Source organism: Cucurbita moschata, unplaced genomic scaffold (assembly GCF_002738365.1).
Source record: "Cucurbita moschata cultivar Rifu unplaced genomic scaffold, Cmos_1.0 Cmo_Scf00015, whole genome shotgun sequence".
NCBI classification, from domain to species: Eukaryota; Viridiplantae; Streptophyta; class Magnoliopsida; order Cucurbitales; family Cucurbitaceae; genus Cucurbita; species Cucurbita moschata.
In genome coordinates, this window is record NW_019268531.1 from 4910551 (window position 1) to 4924223 (window position 13673).

Genomic DNA, 13673 nt, shown 5'->3' on the forward strand with positions numbered 1-13673 from the left:
ATTTTTTACTATTTGGGTTAAATAAATTTTTTAAAAATTAAAAATGTGGGTGATTCACAAATTGACATTTTTTTTAGTCATTCAATCCAACTTTATTCTATCTTTTAAGGTTAGTAACTATAACCGTCTGAATTTTTTAGGATTATTTTAAATAATTAAAAAAACCAGCTCACCAACACGACAATAGAGAGTTGAGTTAGGTTGATGGAATCACGAATCCAATCAACTCGAATCAACTCGAATTTTGGTTTGATTCTTAACGAAGTATTTTAATTGATTTTAAAGGTATGAAAGACGTATTTTTAACAACATATTACAAATTTGATGATTCCAATTTGCATTCCATGTGGTTTTAGATATTGATTTAGTTATCGTCCACATGGGTTGGAAGATTTTCCGGGAAAATTTCGAGGGAAAGTTTTGGCAGAAGCGTCCAAATGGATTTCTGTAACAAGAACAGAAAGATTTCAGTTCCTATCAGTTTTCACTTTTCATTCAAAGGCCAAACAACAACTGGTTCGAATCTCTCCCTCTCTACTACAGGACATTCACCACAAAAAATATCAAGCAATCCCATCAATCCTTCTCTCTTACTTTCTATCTTCACCAACGTGGTGATTGCCGATTTCCACTTCGCTCATATATTCTACACCAGAAAGCCGGATTCCCACCGAACGGAGCTGAACTCTTGGATTTCCTTCTTCCTGACTCGTGAGTGAACGTTTTTTTTTTATTTTTTTTTATGGATTTAGCTTCGTTTCTTTGAAATTTTATTGTGAATTTGTATTTCGTTTTGTTTGCTCATGCTGCTATTAGTTCTTAATTAGTGCGAGAGGATTGTTTCAATTTGCATGGGAGCTAGAATGTTAGTCGTTGAATTGTTTTCTGTGTAGGGAATTTGTTCTGTGTCTGATTCAATTCAGAATAAGATGGTGAATTTGGGATTGTTTTCTGGAGCCAAACGTGCGAAATCGGTGAGTGTGAGGTTTAGATTGCCATACTATACTCAGTGGGGTCAAAGTTTGGTAGTCTGTGGCTCTGAGCCGCTGCTTGGTTCGTGGAATGTGAAGAAGGGGTTGTTACTGAGCCCTATTCATCAAGGGGATCAGCTTATATGGTATGGAAGTATTGCGGTGTCCGATGGGTTTGGATGTGAGTACAATTACTATGTTGTTGATGACAATAGAGAGGTCTTGAGATGGGAGAAGGGAAACAGGAGGAAGCTGTTTCTACCTCAAGGATTACAGGGCGGAGAGGTCGTCGAGCTCCGTGATCTTTGGCAGGTGCTGTCTTTTACTTTTGAATTTCTTTGATGTTTCAGCTAGTTGCGTTTGATATGAGACTAAAACTGTAATCTTAAACTGAACTTGATGTCTTTGATCTAGTTTGGTTTTAGAACATTGTGTGAGCTAAACAAAAAACTATGAGGTACTAAGAAGAAATACACTAAGTAGAGGTCCAAATCTTCCAAAAATTTTCCATTATTCTCTTCTTATGAAGAAAGAAAACATCCTTGCTTACCACAAAGTTATCTCGTTCGGGAATAAACCAATAGACGACTACACTTCCCAGCCTCTATTGGGTTGCAACCGTATGACTATGCACCTCCTCTGAGAATAGTGATTAGGGATCTCGCCCTCTCATTGCGACATCACAATTTAACTATAAAACTTCATTTTCTTAGAAAAGTTCACCTTTTATGGCCTCAACTAGGAAGAATGGCAACCAGAGATAACCCGACGATGTTGAAGCACTTAAGTAATGCTTGCATGAAATAGAGTCAATAGGACTAGAGATTCCACCTGTTTCTATCTACCGTGAACAACTTTCTATGCAGAATGAGAAAAGGGGAAAGCTCAGTTGATTTTCTATCATTAAGGTTTCATGACTTAAAATTCCGAGCGACAAAAGATCATGACACTGATGAAATGGTGCAAAGCTTAACACGAGTAAAATTCTAATTTCTAATGATGAGAACCTCAGAGTCAGAGTAGGCTCAATTTGCTTTCTCACTAGCCGAAGCACTGTAAACATGCCTGAATAACCTGAAAGAGAGGAATCCTCAGAAGCATTCTAGTTGTTGAAGAAAACCTTGGTTTACTAGCAAAAGGCTCCTATGACTATCTGCGAACTACTTGTCTAGCAGGATCTGATTCTTATAGACCAAAATATCTACACTGAACCCATCTCCAGTTGTATATTTTACCTTGGTTTGCTACCAAATTCGTATGACGTTGACTTGAGTAAGATGAAAATCAGTTTGCCTTGATGACTGATAATTGTAATACTATAGTGAGGGCCTGGGGAGTTATGTTTTAACCTAGGCATTTTGTGTGCGTGTGCATGTGTGTTTTGTTTTGTTTTTTTCTTCTTGTATAGCTCTCGATCGTTGCCCTTATTTTTGTTTTTTAATGTGTTTCAAAGACTTTGCACTAAGTTGTTGCTTTTCAGTTTCCTTCTAGTTACACTATTGTAATTTTTTCTTCTGAAAACTTTGTAGATATTGGTGTTTTAATAGATGAATATTGGTCACTGGAACCTACGAGCGCTTCCCTTATATTAAAGATCTCATCTATTCTTCTGTTTGATAAATAAACTCCAGACTGGTGTGGATGCGATTCCTTTCAAGCTCGCCTTCAAAGATGTTGTCTTTGGAAGAAGTTCGACTTTGAGCATTGAAAGACCACTAGGAAAATTCATTCATAATAATTTGAATGAGGATGGTAAATTTGATATTTATGTCATTGTTTCGTGAACATCCTTCTTTGATGTATGATTATATTTGGGTAATTTCATCTTGACCAATTTGTATGTTTTGGTTTCTGACTGAAGCAGATTCTGTTCTTGTCGATTTCAAAATTTGTTGTCCAAATATAGAAGAAGATACAACAGTAAATATCTATTTCTCTAACCTGCTTTATTTCTTATCCGCAAATAAATGGCTCGTTTGTTACTTCACACTGACTGGCATCCAGTTCCGATTCTAGTTATAATTTATGAAATTTTACTACTACAGGTCTATGTCATTGGTAGCTCTTCGAAGTTAGGACAGTGGAAGGTACAGAATGGGATTAAACTTAGCTATGCGGGCGATTCAATCTGGCATGGAGACTGCATCTTGCAGTACACCGATTTCCCCTTAAAATATCCTTAAGTGTCGTTTTTCTTACAATTGGAATATTTTTCTATGAATATGTTTTTATCATCTTTAGTCTCTCTTTCCCTTTACTCTTCCTTAACAACAGTTTCACGTACAAATATTGTAAATATGGAAAAGATGGAGTTATTTCTTCCGAATTTGGACAAAACCGGGACCTTCTCCTTGATGCTTCAAATATTCCACCAAGACATATTGTACTTTCAGATGGCATGTTGCGAGTAAGCTATTGCGAAGAAATTTCTTCTGATGAATACTAGTTAGTTGGTTTTTTTTTACTAAGTCAGTTCACCAATTTCTTGTACCCAGGATGTTCCATGGCGTGGTTCTGGTGTTGCAATCCCCATGTTCTCTGTTAGATCAGAAGATGATCTTGGAGTTGGCGAGTTTCTTGACTTGAAATTACTTGTTGACTGGGCTGTGGAGTCTGGTCTCCATTTAGTTCAACTTCTACCTGTTAACGATACATCTGTGCATGGAATGTGGTGGGACTCGTATCCTTACAGGTAGGATGCAGTTTCAATGCAAAATCTAAAGTCAAGTCGTCCAATCTTCATTATTTTACTGGTGATAGTAGATACTTTCAATCCTTTAGTTTTCGGATTTGCTCAACATTTTACCTATCAAAATGTATCGTCTTTCAATTTAAAATATCACGTGTCATAGCAAATTTATGTTCATATGTAACGTTATGTTTGTTTTAAAAATGAATTAAACAAAATGATCAATGTCTTTTTGGGAACTTTTAGAAATTTTTAATAGGTTGCTTCATTTTCAAAATATTTATAATTATGTATTAATCTTATAGATATAATAAAATATATTATTAAAACAAACTTATTTAGTGTTGCTTCACAGTTTTGTTTCTTACTTTTATCAGTTTACTTCAACTTCTATGACCAGATTTACTTACCCACCTTAAAAAGTACCGTTCCTCTTATCTTGAGAAGTTATGGTTCAATACATTAATTTATTACCGTAATGATTACTTGATTGACCTTTTGCAGCTCACTTTCTGTATTTGCCCTGCATCCATTGTACTTAAGAGTCCAAGCACTTTCAGATAATATTCCAGAGGATATCAAGGTATACTTAATAGAATTATTTAATGTTATGCTGATTAATCTGTTTTCGTTGCCAATTAACTTATCGGTTTCTAGTTTCTTACATCTTTTCTTTTCTTCGGGGGTGGGGGGCTTTTGCAGCTGGAGATTCAAAAGAAAAAAGTTGAACTGGATGGAAAGGTAGTTCTTTTGCTTATGTTATCATGTTTTGTTCTTGCTTGTTACAGTACTAGGAGACAGGACAACATTCAAATTAATCATCCTTATCCTTTGTATTTTTCGTTCTTTTTCGTTTATAGAGTTGCGAGAAAAAAATTATCAAATCCTGATTTTTCATCTGCTATATTTTTGCAAATTGTATTTTGGTAAATAAATCATAAAGATTATACTTCTGAAAACGAAAAAATTATGGCTATGGCGAAAATTAAAATGCTTGCTTGGCTGTAGTTCTGTTATCCCACATTCAAGTTCCACGTTCGACTCTGTTCTATGCAGGATGTAGATTATGAGGCTACTACGGCTGCTAAGCTTTCACTTGCACGGAAAATTTTTGCTAGGGAGAAAGATTCAATACTGAATTCCAGTTCCTTTCAGAAGTATCTTTCTGAAAATGAGGTTTTGAAGTTTTCCTCTCCTGAACAACTTACTTAATTTTCTTAGTAGTGGTGAAACTGAAGCTTTACGTAGTTTTGATACTTCTGCCTATAATAATTAATGTATTGACACTGATAAACATTCTTTCCTATGTGAATTACTTAAAGGAATGGTTAAAACCCTACGCCGCGTTCTGTTTTCTGCGGGACTTCTTCGAAACTTCAGATCATAGCCAATGGGGTCGTTTTTCTCAATTTTCAAAAGACAAGGTGATAATCACTGTTATTCCCTTTTGTTTGGAACTAGATTTTTGTATGTCAGATTAATGCTTGCTTCTTAATATAAATCCATTTCCTGTTGTTCCCTTCTTTCACAGCTTGAGAAGCTCATCTCAAAGGACAGCTTGCATTATGAAGTCATCTGCTTCCACTATTATATCCAATATCATTTGCACCAACAGGTACTTAAAGTCACAAAATCACAAGTTTCATGAATTGCTTCTTTGATAAAATGGGATGGAAGATGTCTACTGTATTTTGTTGTTTGCTGACATTATTAATGTCAGTTGTCAGAGGCAGCAAATTATGGAAGAAAGAAAGGAGTGATATTGAAAGGAGATCTTCCAATTGGTGTTGATAGAAACAGTGTAGATACCTGGGTTTACCCTACTTTGTTTCGTATGGACACGTCAACGGGAGCACCTCCAGATTACTTCGACAAAAATGGTCAAAATTGGGGCTTTCCAACATACAACTGGGAGGAGATGTCAAAGGATAACTATGCTTGGTGGCGTGCTCGTTTAACTCAGGTTTTGCTAAAATTCTAGAACATTTTATTGTCTGTCCCGAAACTTTCTTGGCCTTATAATAACCTTATTCATGTTTGAATTATAGATGTCAAACTACTTCACAGCTTACAGAATTGATCATATATTGGGTTTCTTTCGAATTTGGGAGCTTCCAGAGCATGCCATGACTGGTTTAGTTGGAAAATTCCGCCCTTCTATTCCTTTAAGCCAGGTACGTTTGCTCATTTCAGAAACAAACATATTTATTTAAAATGTGAATGGTTGTGCAAAATTTTGTAAAAGTATTTATTCTTCCACAGGAAGAGCTCGAAAGAGAGGGAATATGGGACTTCGATCGCTTGAGTCGTCCATATATCAGGGCTGAATTTTTACAGGTTGCTACATTATGAATCTACTTGGCAATCCTGAAAAGCATTATTTGATTCTGATTCCCTGAAGTAAGTTGTTCCTTTTCTTTTTTCAGGATAAATTTGGAGCTGCATGGGGATATATTGCATCACACTTCCTGAATGAATATGAGAAGAACTTTTATGAGGTGATACTTCATTATCATGGGTTTTACATAAAATTGGATCTCTTGTCTATCTATGAGAACATCATGTGCTTGTCGAACAGTCAAATCGGTTAATTATTAGTTTTAGTCCGATTTCTTTACTTCATGTTGAAATTATGCATTTCTGTATTCATCTCAACATTTAAAAAAAATTCAGAATGTTGAATTATGAACACTCTGTTATTAGCGATACCGAAATCATAGCTAATGGACAGATTCTTGTTTTGAATAAGAGACATGGATCTTGATCTATTGAAGAACATTTTGGCTTTTTTTTTTTTTTTTTTTTGCTTCTGCTCTAATCCAACATATCATGTCTTATCTGGGTATTTTTTTTCCCCTCTTTCTCAGTTCAAGAAGGAATGTGACACAGAGAAAAAAATCGCTTCCAAACTGAAATCACTTGTTGAAGAATCACAGTTGCAAAACCCAGACCAGATAAGACGCAGTCTTTTTGAACTTGTACAGGTAAGAGAAGATGTTACATTAAAGAATGCATAATTTGTGTGAACTTATTCATGTAAAACTCCTACCTTTTTCTTGCACTTTTCGTTTCTATACGGATCATGGCTTTTGGTTTCTTTTTGTTGTTTGCAGAACATAGTTCTTATCAGAGATCCAGAGAATCCAAAAAGTTTCTATCCACGTTTCAATCTTGAAGATACTTCTAGCTTTAATGATTTGGATGGCCACAGGTTTCAAGCATGATTTAAGAACTATTCCTATGAACTCAAAGTTTTAGCCATTGTCCTTTGAGATGAACACGTTCTTTTATCTGATGTTGCTGTGTATTGCAAGATTTTAATAGTTTTACTTGTCATACGTGATGCAGTAAGGATGTTCTGAAAAGATTATACTATGATTACTACTTCCAGCGCCAAGAGGATCTTTGGCGGAAAAATGCTTTAAAGACCCTGCCTGTTCTCCTCGACTCTTCTGACATGCTAGCCTGTGGAGAAGATTTGGGCCTTATTCCTTCATGTGTTCATCCTGTACGACTAAATTATGATATTCATCTGTATCTCTTCGAACAAAAGACTGTCAATCCCGAGCGAGATGATGTGTAGAGTCTCACCTTGTTCTTGATTTTGATGCAGGTTATGGAGGAGTTGGGGTTAATTGGTTTGCGCATTCAACGTATGCCGAACGAACCCAATCTAGAGTTCGGGATCCCTTCTCAATATAGCTACATGACTGTAAGCCCTTGCATCTCTTAAATAGGTTCATCTGCCTCTGATAACTAAGAGGCAAACTATCAAACCCGTAGAAACTTAGGATTTTGTCTAAGAATGGGGCATGTTTTAGGTGTGTGCTCCGTCCTGCCATGACTGCTCGACGTTGCGTGCTTGGTGGGAGGAAGATGAAGAAAGACGAGGACGGTTTATGAAGAACGTTATAGGCTCTGATATATTGCCACCTACCGAATGTATTCCAGAGATTGCTCATTTCATCCTAAAGCAGCATTTTGAAGCTCCATCAATGTGGGCTATCTTCCCACTTCAGGTGACATATATACCGCCTTAAGCTGTTTCAGTTTGTTATATCAAAACATTTACATCTCAAGATACATTCCAAAACTGAAAATCTTTGACGTCGATGCCAGGATCTGTTAGCCTTGAAAGACGAATACACGACACGTCCTGCAAAAGAGGAGACGATCAACGACCCAACAAATCCAAAGCACTATTGGAGATATCGTAAGCACGTGCTCGTATTTCAAAAGTTCGAAAGAAAAAGAAGAACAAATCTTAGTTTTCTCGTCTTGAAATCAATGTTGTGTATCTTTTTTCAGGTAGCCATGTGACATTAGAATCTCTAATGAAAGATAAAGAACTCCAAGAAACCATCAAAGTTCTTTCTGTGGAGAGTGGGAGATCAGTTCCTCATGAACCCAAACCAGCATCAACATCAGTTCATAAAGAAAAGATTTCTGTAGCAACAAAGTCTAATGGAATACCACAAGGTGACACACTTGCAGTCATATAAATGCATGGGTCTTTGAGGTAAGTCTTCTCATTGTACAATAAAGCGATTTGAGATAGCGACGAAAACAATAGCTTCGACGATCGTTGTATAAGGCAAGCATGCTTTTTCTAAATGGAAAATTTCGTTTCGGTCTTCACAGACCCCTCGCTAGGTAAGAAATGTTAAAATGACTATTTTACCCCTCATGTTGACTTGATCGATTTTTTCTAATTTTTTTTACTATTTTTTTTTTGACAACAACGTTAAAATAGTGCATTTTTTTTTAAAAAAAGAAAACAAAATTATCATTGGATTTTGGATTATTATTATTATTATTTATTTATTTTTAATCCCCTTCCATTTTATTTCTCTTATCTTATTTTATTAGGATAAAAGTGGTGAGTGCTCAAATAAGGGTGGTAGTGTAACTCCAAATACTCGTAATGGTTTGATTCTAATATGTAAAAAGATTAGGTTTTCTCTTGAACCCGTGAAAAGAGTAGCGTAGTGTTTTTATTTTCTTTCAACCACGTAAGTCCATGACATTGTTTTAAGATGAAGTTTATGTTTTATAAAGTTTAAACGCTTATTTCCACACAAAATGCTTATGTTATAATGACGGTAGCAACTCTAGGTAAGTAGAAATCTAGGGTCATTTCAATAATTTTAAAATTAAATAGGATTGAGTTAGAGAAAAATGATCATGATTTGGTAAACTCGAACCTACTCAACTTTTTGAAATTTGAATAAATCCTTTGCCTTAATGAAACTCACTGGCCTATCTTGCTGGAAAAATCGCCTTGCTTGCTCAGATGCTCAGGTAATATCGGGGCAGGTTTAGTCGCTGATCATCCATTTACCGAGTGTTTTCTAAACTAAGTCTAAGAAAATAAGTGCAACTACCCTATGTATGTGTCATGGTCTCGAATTGCGATGCCGTCGTCAGCCATACGGGGATTCTTGCTTTTACTTGAAATCGATGTAGCACATGGCTTTAGTCTTTTTTTTGAAATACTCGATCCCACTATTGAGGTTAGATAAAAACACACACAATCATGAGTGATATCATATAGTCTATATTCCTTAGGTGGTTATCCTAAACGGGCTAATTGGATGTGTATTTACTGTTCTACACACGGTCCACACGTGCGAGTATGGACTTGCCAATCAGTTTGCACACCTCCTGAACCCCTTTCTTGTCGGGTGAGCATTCTCTGGTAGTTGTTGATGCCGGATACCCATTTAGGAATAGCAACCGTTGCAGTATTAGGATAAACATAATGATCGTTTTTCTATTTGACCGTCACAACATTATAATAAACATAATGATCATTTTCCTGCCTGGCCATCACACATTATGATAACCATAATGATCGTTTTTTTGCCTCGTAAAACGGATGCTTTTCTCAAGGCAATCAGAATAGAATGTGGTCAAGCAGCTTAGCAAAGTCCCGAGGGAACAAGATATGGAGCAATGACCCCAATAGTTTGGAAGATAGTGAGGGCCGGAGCTCGTATGGATACATTACTTCATTGATCTATGTTCTATGTGGCCGAAAAAAGTCAAAGACTACTCACCTGACCCCATCCAACGACTTTAGCGCTAACGAGCAAGAAAAGGTCCCTTCCTATATCGAGAGATAGACTAAGGTGCCTTTACTAATATTCTAATAGTTGGCCCTGGCAATCAATGTTCTCTTGGAGAAGAAGAGAGGCACCTAAGATTCCTTCGTGGATAGGTAGTCTGGTTGTCTGATTGAGTAGCCCCGCAATCCGTCTAGCTCGTCTATTGCATTTGTCCGAAGTGTTGCGCCAAATAGGGGATAACCCAACGCCAGAGGAAGACATTCTGTACTGAATGGAACTGGCAAACTGCGGGAAGGAGGACACATGGGATACTTCCGATTAGGGGCTGCCCCTTCTTTCTTTGTGAGGGGGGCTTCCTATCCCTAATCTTTCTGGTTTTTGTTTCCTCGTATCTGTACCATTATAAAAAGGGGGTATCCCCCGATGCATGAACACACAATGATGCATAAGGTCCCAACATTTTTCCTTTCTCATTCTCATGTATGACAACCCATCTAGTGTTTTCCTTCATATCATATCATTATCATAATTTTTCATGTAATTTCAAGAGTTGTGTATCATATCGAAACATCTTATTACATGTCATTCATATCATACATCTTATCATGTTACGTGTATCATATCATACGTGATATGAACCAAGAAATCAATCATGCAATATAAACTTCAAGGAAGATGTGAAGAAAATGTTGTCAAAATTATCCAAAGATGTTTCAATTCATGCCACATTGAAAAAGAATCAAGTTTCATTGATTTAAATTTTGTGTGGATCATAATTTAGAGTTATAGTGTTTATTTAATGTATTTTAAGGCTTATTTACACTGTGTTAATTATAGTCATAAAGTATATAGTGGCTAATTATGGTCATAAAATATAGTTACAAATCTTGAAATGGCTCATAGATGGTTAAAGGTTTTCATTTTGAGGTTATATAAAGCCTTATATTGTAACATAGACTTGAAAAATGTAGTAAAAGGGCCAATGACTAAGTTTCTTTCCAATTCTATGTAGTTTAGCTTGCATAATCATTCAAGCTTGACATGATCAATTTTGCTTGTGGAGTGATTCGAATCTTAAACAAGTGTTGTTGCCTTGAGATATTTAATCAACAGGGTAATCTGAATTTTACTTTTCCTTAGTGATTATTTATCATTAGAGCTAAGTTTAGATTGCATTTTTAGAATCATTCAAGCTAGACATGATCGATCTTGCTCGTGGAGTGATTCCAATCTCAAACAAGTGTTCTTGCCTTGAGATATTCGATCAACAAGGTAATCCGAATCTTACTCCCCTTGGAGTGATTTCATATCCTTTGGTATCAAAGCTTTCCCTTGGGCTGATTCCATATCAATAAGCATATCGTGTCTCCCACATATCATATCATACCGTACACGTTGATGGTGTTAATATAATACATGCGGAAGCAATTTGGATCTTAGGCACTCTATGTACATCAATTATAGTAAATTAGCTAGCATGTTTAAAAGCATTAAAACTCAATGAGTTTGAATACTAACCTTTTGTCGCTCAAATTTCGTTTTCCTCACGAACCGGTTTCAAACCACCACTAGTGTCTTCTCTACTATTCTCCGGCCTTAGAACGGGATTGTGGAATCCGGTGAGTGACTAAACTTGAGAGAAATTTAGTATATATGAAGAGAGAGTTTGTGAGAGGTTTTTCTCATCAAAGTTTTTCCTGAGCAAGACCTTCCATGTACCATGATCACTCTATTTATAGAGTCATGTTTGCATATTCATGCAAATTTGAGATCACCAAATTTTTACACTCAAAATTCCACTCAAATGTTTGGGATTATGTGGCAAGCATGCAAGTTTGAGTTAACCAAATTTTGACACTCAAAATTTCACTCAAATTTGTGGGGTTTATTTGGCAAGCATGCAAGTTTGTTAAACCAAATTTTGACACCTCAAAATTCCACTAACTCAAACATGGATTTTTATATGAAGTTAATGATGATGTTAATATAACACATGCGGAAGCAATCTGGATCTTAGGCACTTTTAGAACATCAATTATAGTAAAAAAAACTAGCATGTTCTTAAGTATTAAAACTTAATGAGTTTAGATACTAACATTTTCTAGTTCAAACTCCTTTTTCCTCACGAACCGGTTTCGAACAACCACTAGTGTCTTCTCCACTATTCTCCGGCCTTAGAACGGGATTGTGGAATCCGGTTAGTGACTAAACTTGGGAGAAATTTTGTATATGTGAAGAGAGTGTTTGTGAGAGGTTTTTCTCAAGGTTTTTCACCAAGAAGAAGAAGATCTTCCATGTACCATGATCACTCTATTTACAGAGCCATGTTTGCATGTTCATGCAAATTTGAGATCACCAAATTTTGACACTTAAAAATTCCACTCAAATGTTTGGGATTATGTGGCAAGCATGCATGTTTGAGTTAACCAAATTTTGACACTCAAAACTCCACTCAAACTTGTGGGGTTTATTTGGCAAGCATGCAAGTTTGGTTGAACCAAATTTTGACACCTCAAAACTCCACTAACATGGATTTTTCCATGAAGTCAACATTTTGACTTTCTTGATTTTAATTCAACAATTAATTTGAATAATGAATTTCAAATTAAAGTAACATTAAATGATTAATTAAACTATTTAATTAATATTTAATATTAATTCAAATGCCAATTCCAATCAATTTCGACACATAATTGATTAAGATATTTAAATCTTATTTAAATATCTGAGATTCTCTCTTTTTGTTTAATTCGTAAATAAAACAAAAATGCGGTTAAATATATTATATATATGTAGCGCATATTCCCTAATTTGAATTCGAACACTTCGAACTCACTCGTCACATTGTTCTATTGTTTAGTCCGATGAGCTAGCAGAGGGACCTAATGGACCTATAGATCATGGGCTCCAATGATCCAAGATTAATCGGTTAAACTCATTAACCTTGTTAATCAACAACACTCGTTAACTACTAGGACACTCCACTATAGCCTAGTAGTTGCACTCCCCTCATTATAGATATATTTCTGTCCATTTGATATAACCATGATTAGTAAGTCGATCATTCACAGGTTGTTCGTAACTAGAGCTGGTGATAAGATATGGAATCAATACAAGGGGAATAAGATTCGGATTACCTTGTTGATCGAATATCTCAAGCAAAGAACACTTTGTTTGAGATTCGAATCACTCCAGAAGCAAGATCGATCATGTCTAGCTTCAATGATTCTTGTTGATCAAATATCTCAAGACAAGAACACTTGATTGAGATTCGAATCACTCCACAAGCAAGATTGATCATGTCGAGCTTGAATGATTCTACATGCAACCTAAACTACATAGAATTGCAAAGAAACTTAGCCATTGGCTAAAGAAAAGCACAAATGCTTCTTTTGATATATCTTCTAAGTCTTATTACAAATACAACATAGATGGCTTTATATAGCCTCAAAATAAAACTATTAAAGACATTCCAAAAGTTGTAACATTCACACTTTATGACCATAATTAGCCATTATGTAAATGTAACTGAAATTAAATAAAATGTCTTAAAATACAATAACTCTAAATTATAACCCACCCAAAATTTACAACAATCAAAATTTATTCTTCTTCAATGTAGCATGAATTGAAACATCTTTTGATAATTTTGACAACCTTTTCTTCACATCTTCATTGAAGCATATTGTATGATTGATGTCTCTTTGTTCATATCATTCTCCACTTCTTCAAGAGGATTCGTCCTCGAATCTATTTGTGAAACTTTGCTGCAAAACATAAGATATGAAAATACAAAGGCCCTCACAACAATCTCTATTTGCACTCATTTACACAAATGAAGCTCTCAATCTCACCTCTCAAAATTTTGAATAGAGCAAAGATTGAATTTTGAACTCTGGGTCGATTAAAATCTAAAAAGATGAAAGTAAATAAAAATCAAATTGA

General features: G+C 35.5%; 1 protein-coding gene across 2 annotated transcripts; it reads left to right on the forward strand.

The window, feature by feature from the left end:
- Positions 1-453: 453 nt before the first annotated feature.
- LOC111453446 (4-alpha-glucanotransferase DPE2) lies at positions 454-8360 on the forward strand. 2 transcript variants are annotated; one of them, XM_023094565.1, is made up of 23 exons: positions 454-711; positions 894-1283; positions 2603-2723; positions 2833-2891; positions 3017-3144; positions 3252-3378; positions 3467-3663; positions 4165-4243; positions 4363-4401; positions 4717-4836; positions 4983-5084; positions 5192-5275; positions 5381-5623; positions 5709-5834; positions 5923-5997; positions 6087-6158; positions 6528-6644; positions 6774-6871; positions 7009-7168; positions 7274-7372; positions 7482-7679; positions 7780-7873; positions 7969-8360. In XM_023094565.1, exons 2-23 carry the CDS (start codon positions 930-932, stop codon positions 8160-8162), a joined length of 2886 nt encoding a protein of 961 aa, XP_022950333.1. In that variant the 5' UTR covers positions 454-711; positions 894-929; the 3' UTR covers positions 8163-8360. The 2 variants fall into 2 exon arrangements, with proteins under 2 accessions (XP_022950333.1, XP_022950334.1); XM_023094566.1 differs by having other exon boundaries at positions 455-711; positions 2836-2891.
- Positions 8361-13673: the final 5313 nt, after the last annotated feature.

Excerpts from the sequence above, each read along its gene's own strand:
- LOC111453446 (XM_023094565.1), top strand. The coding sequence starts at position 930 with ATGGTGAATTTGGGATTGTTTTCTGGAGCCAAACGTGCGAAATCGGTG. Across the intron at positions 3,145-3,251 it reads TACACCGATTTCCCCTTAAA|GTACAAATATTGTAAATATG; the intron begins ATATCCTTAAGT and ends CAACAGTTTCAC. Across the intron at positions 5,276-5,380 it reads AATATCATTTGCACCAACAG|TTGTCAGAGGCAGCAAATTA; the intron begins GTACTTAAAGTC and ends TATTAATGTCAG.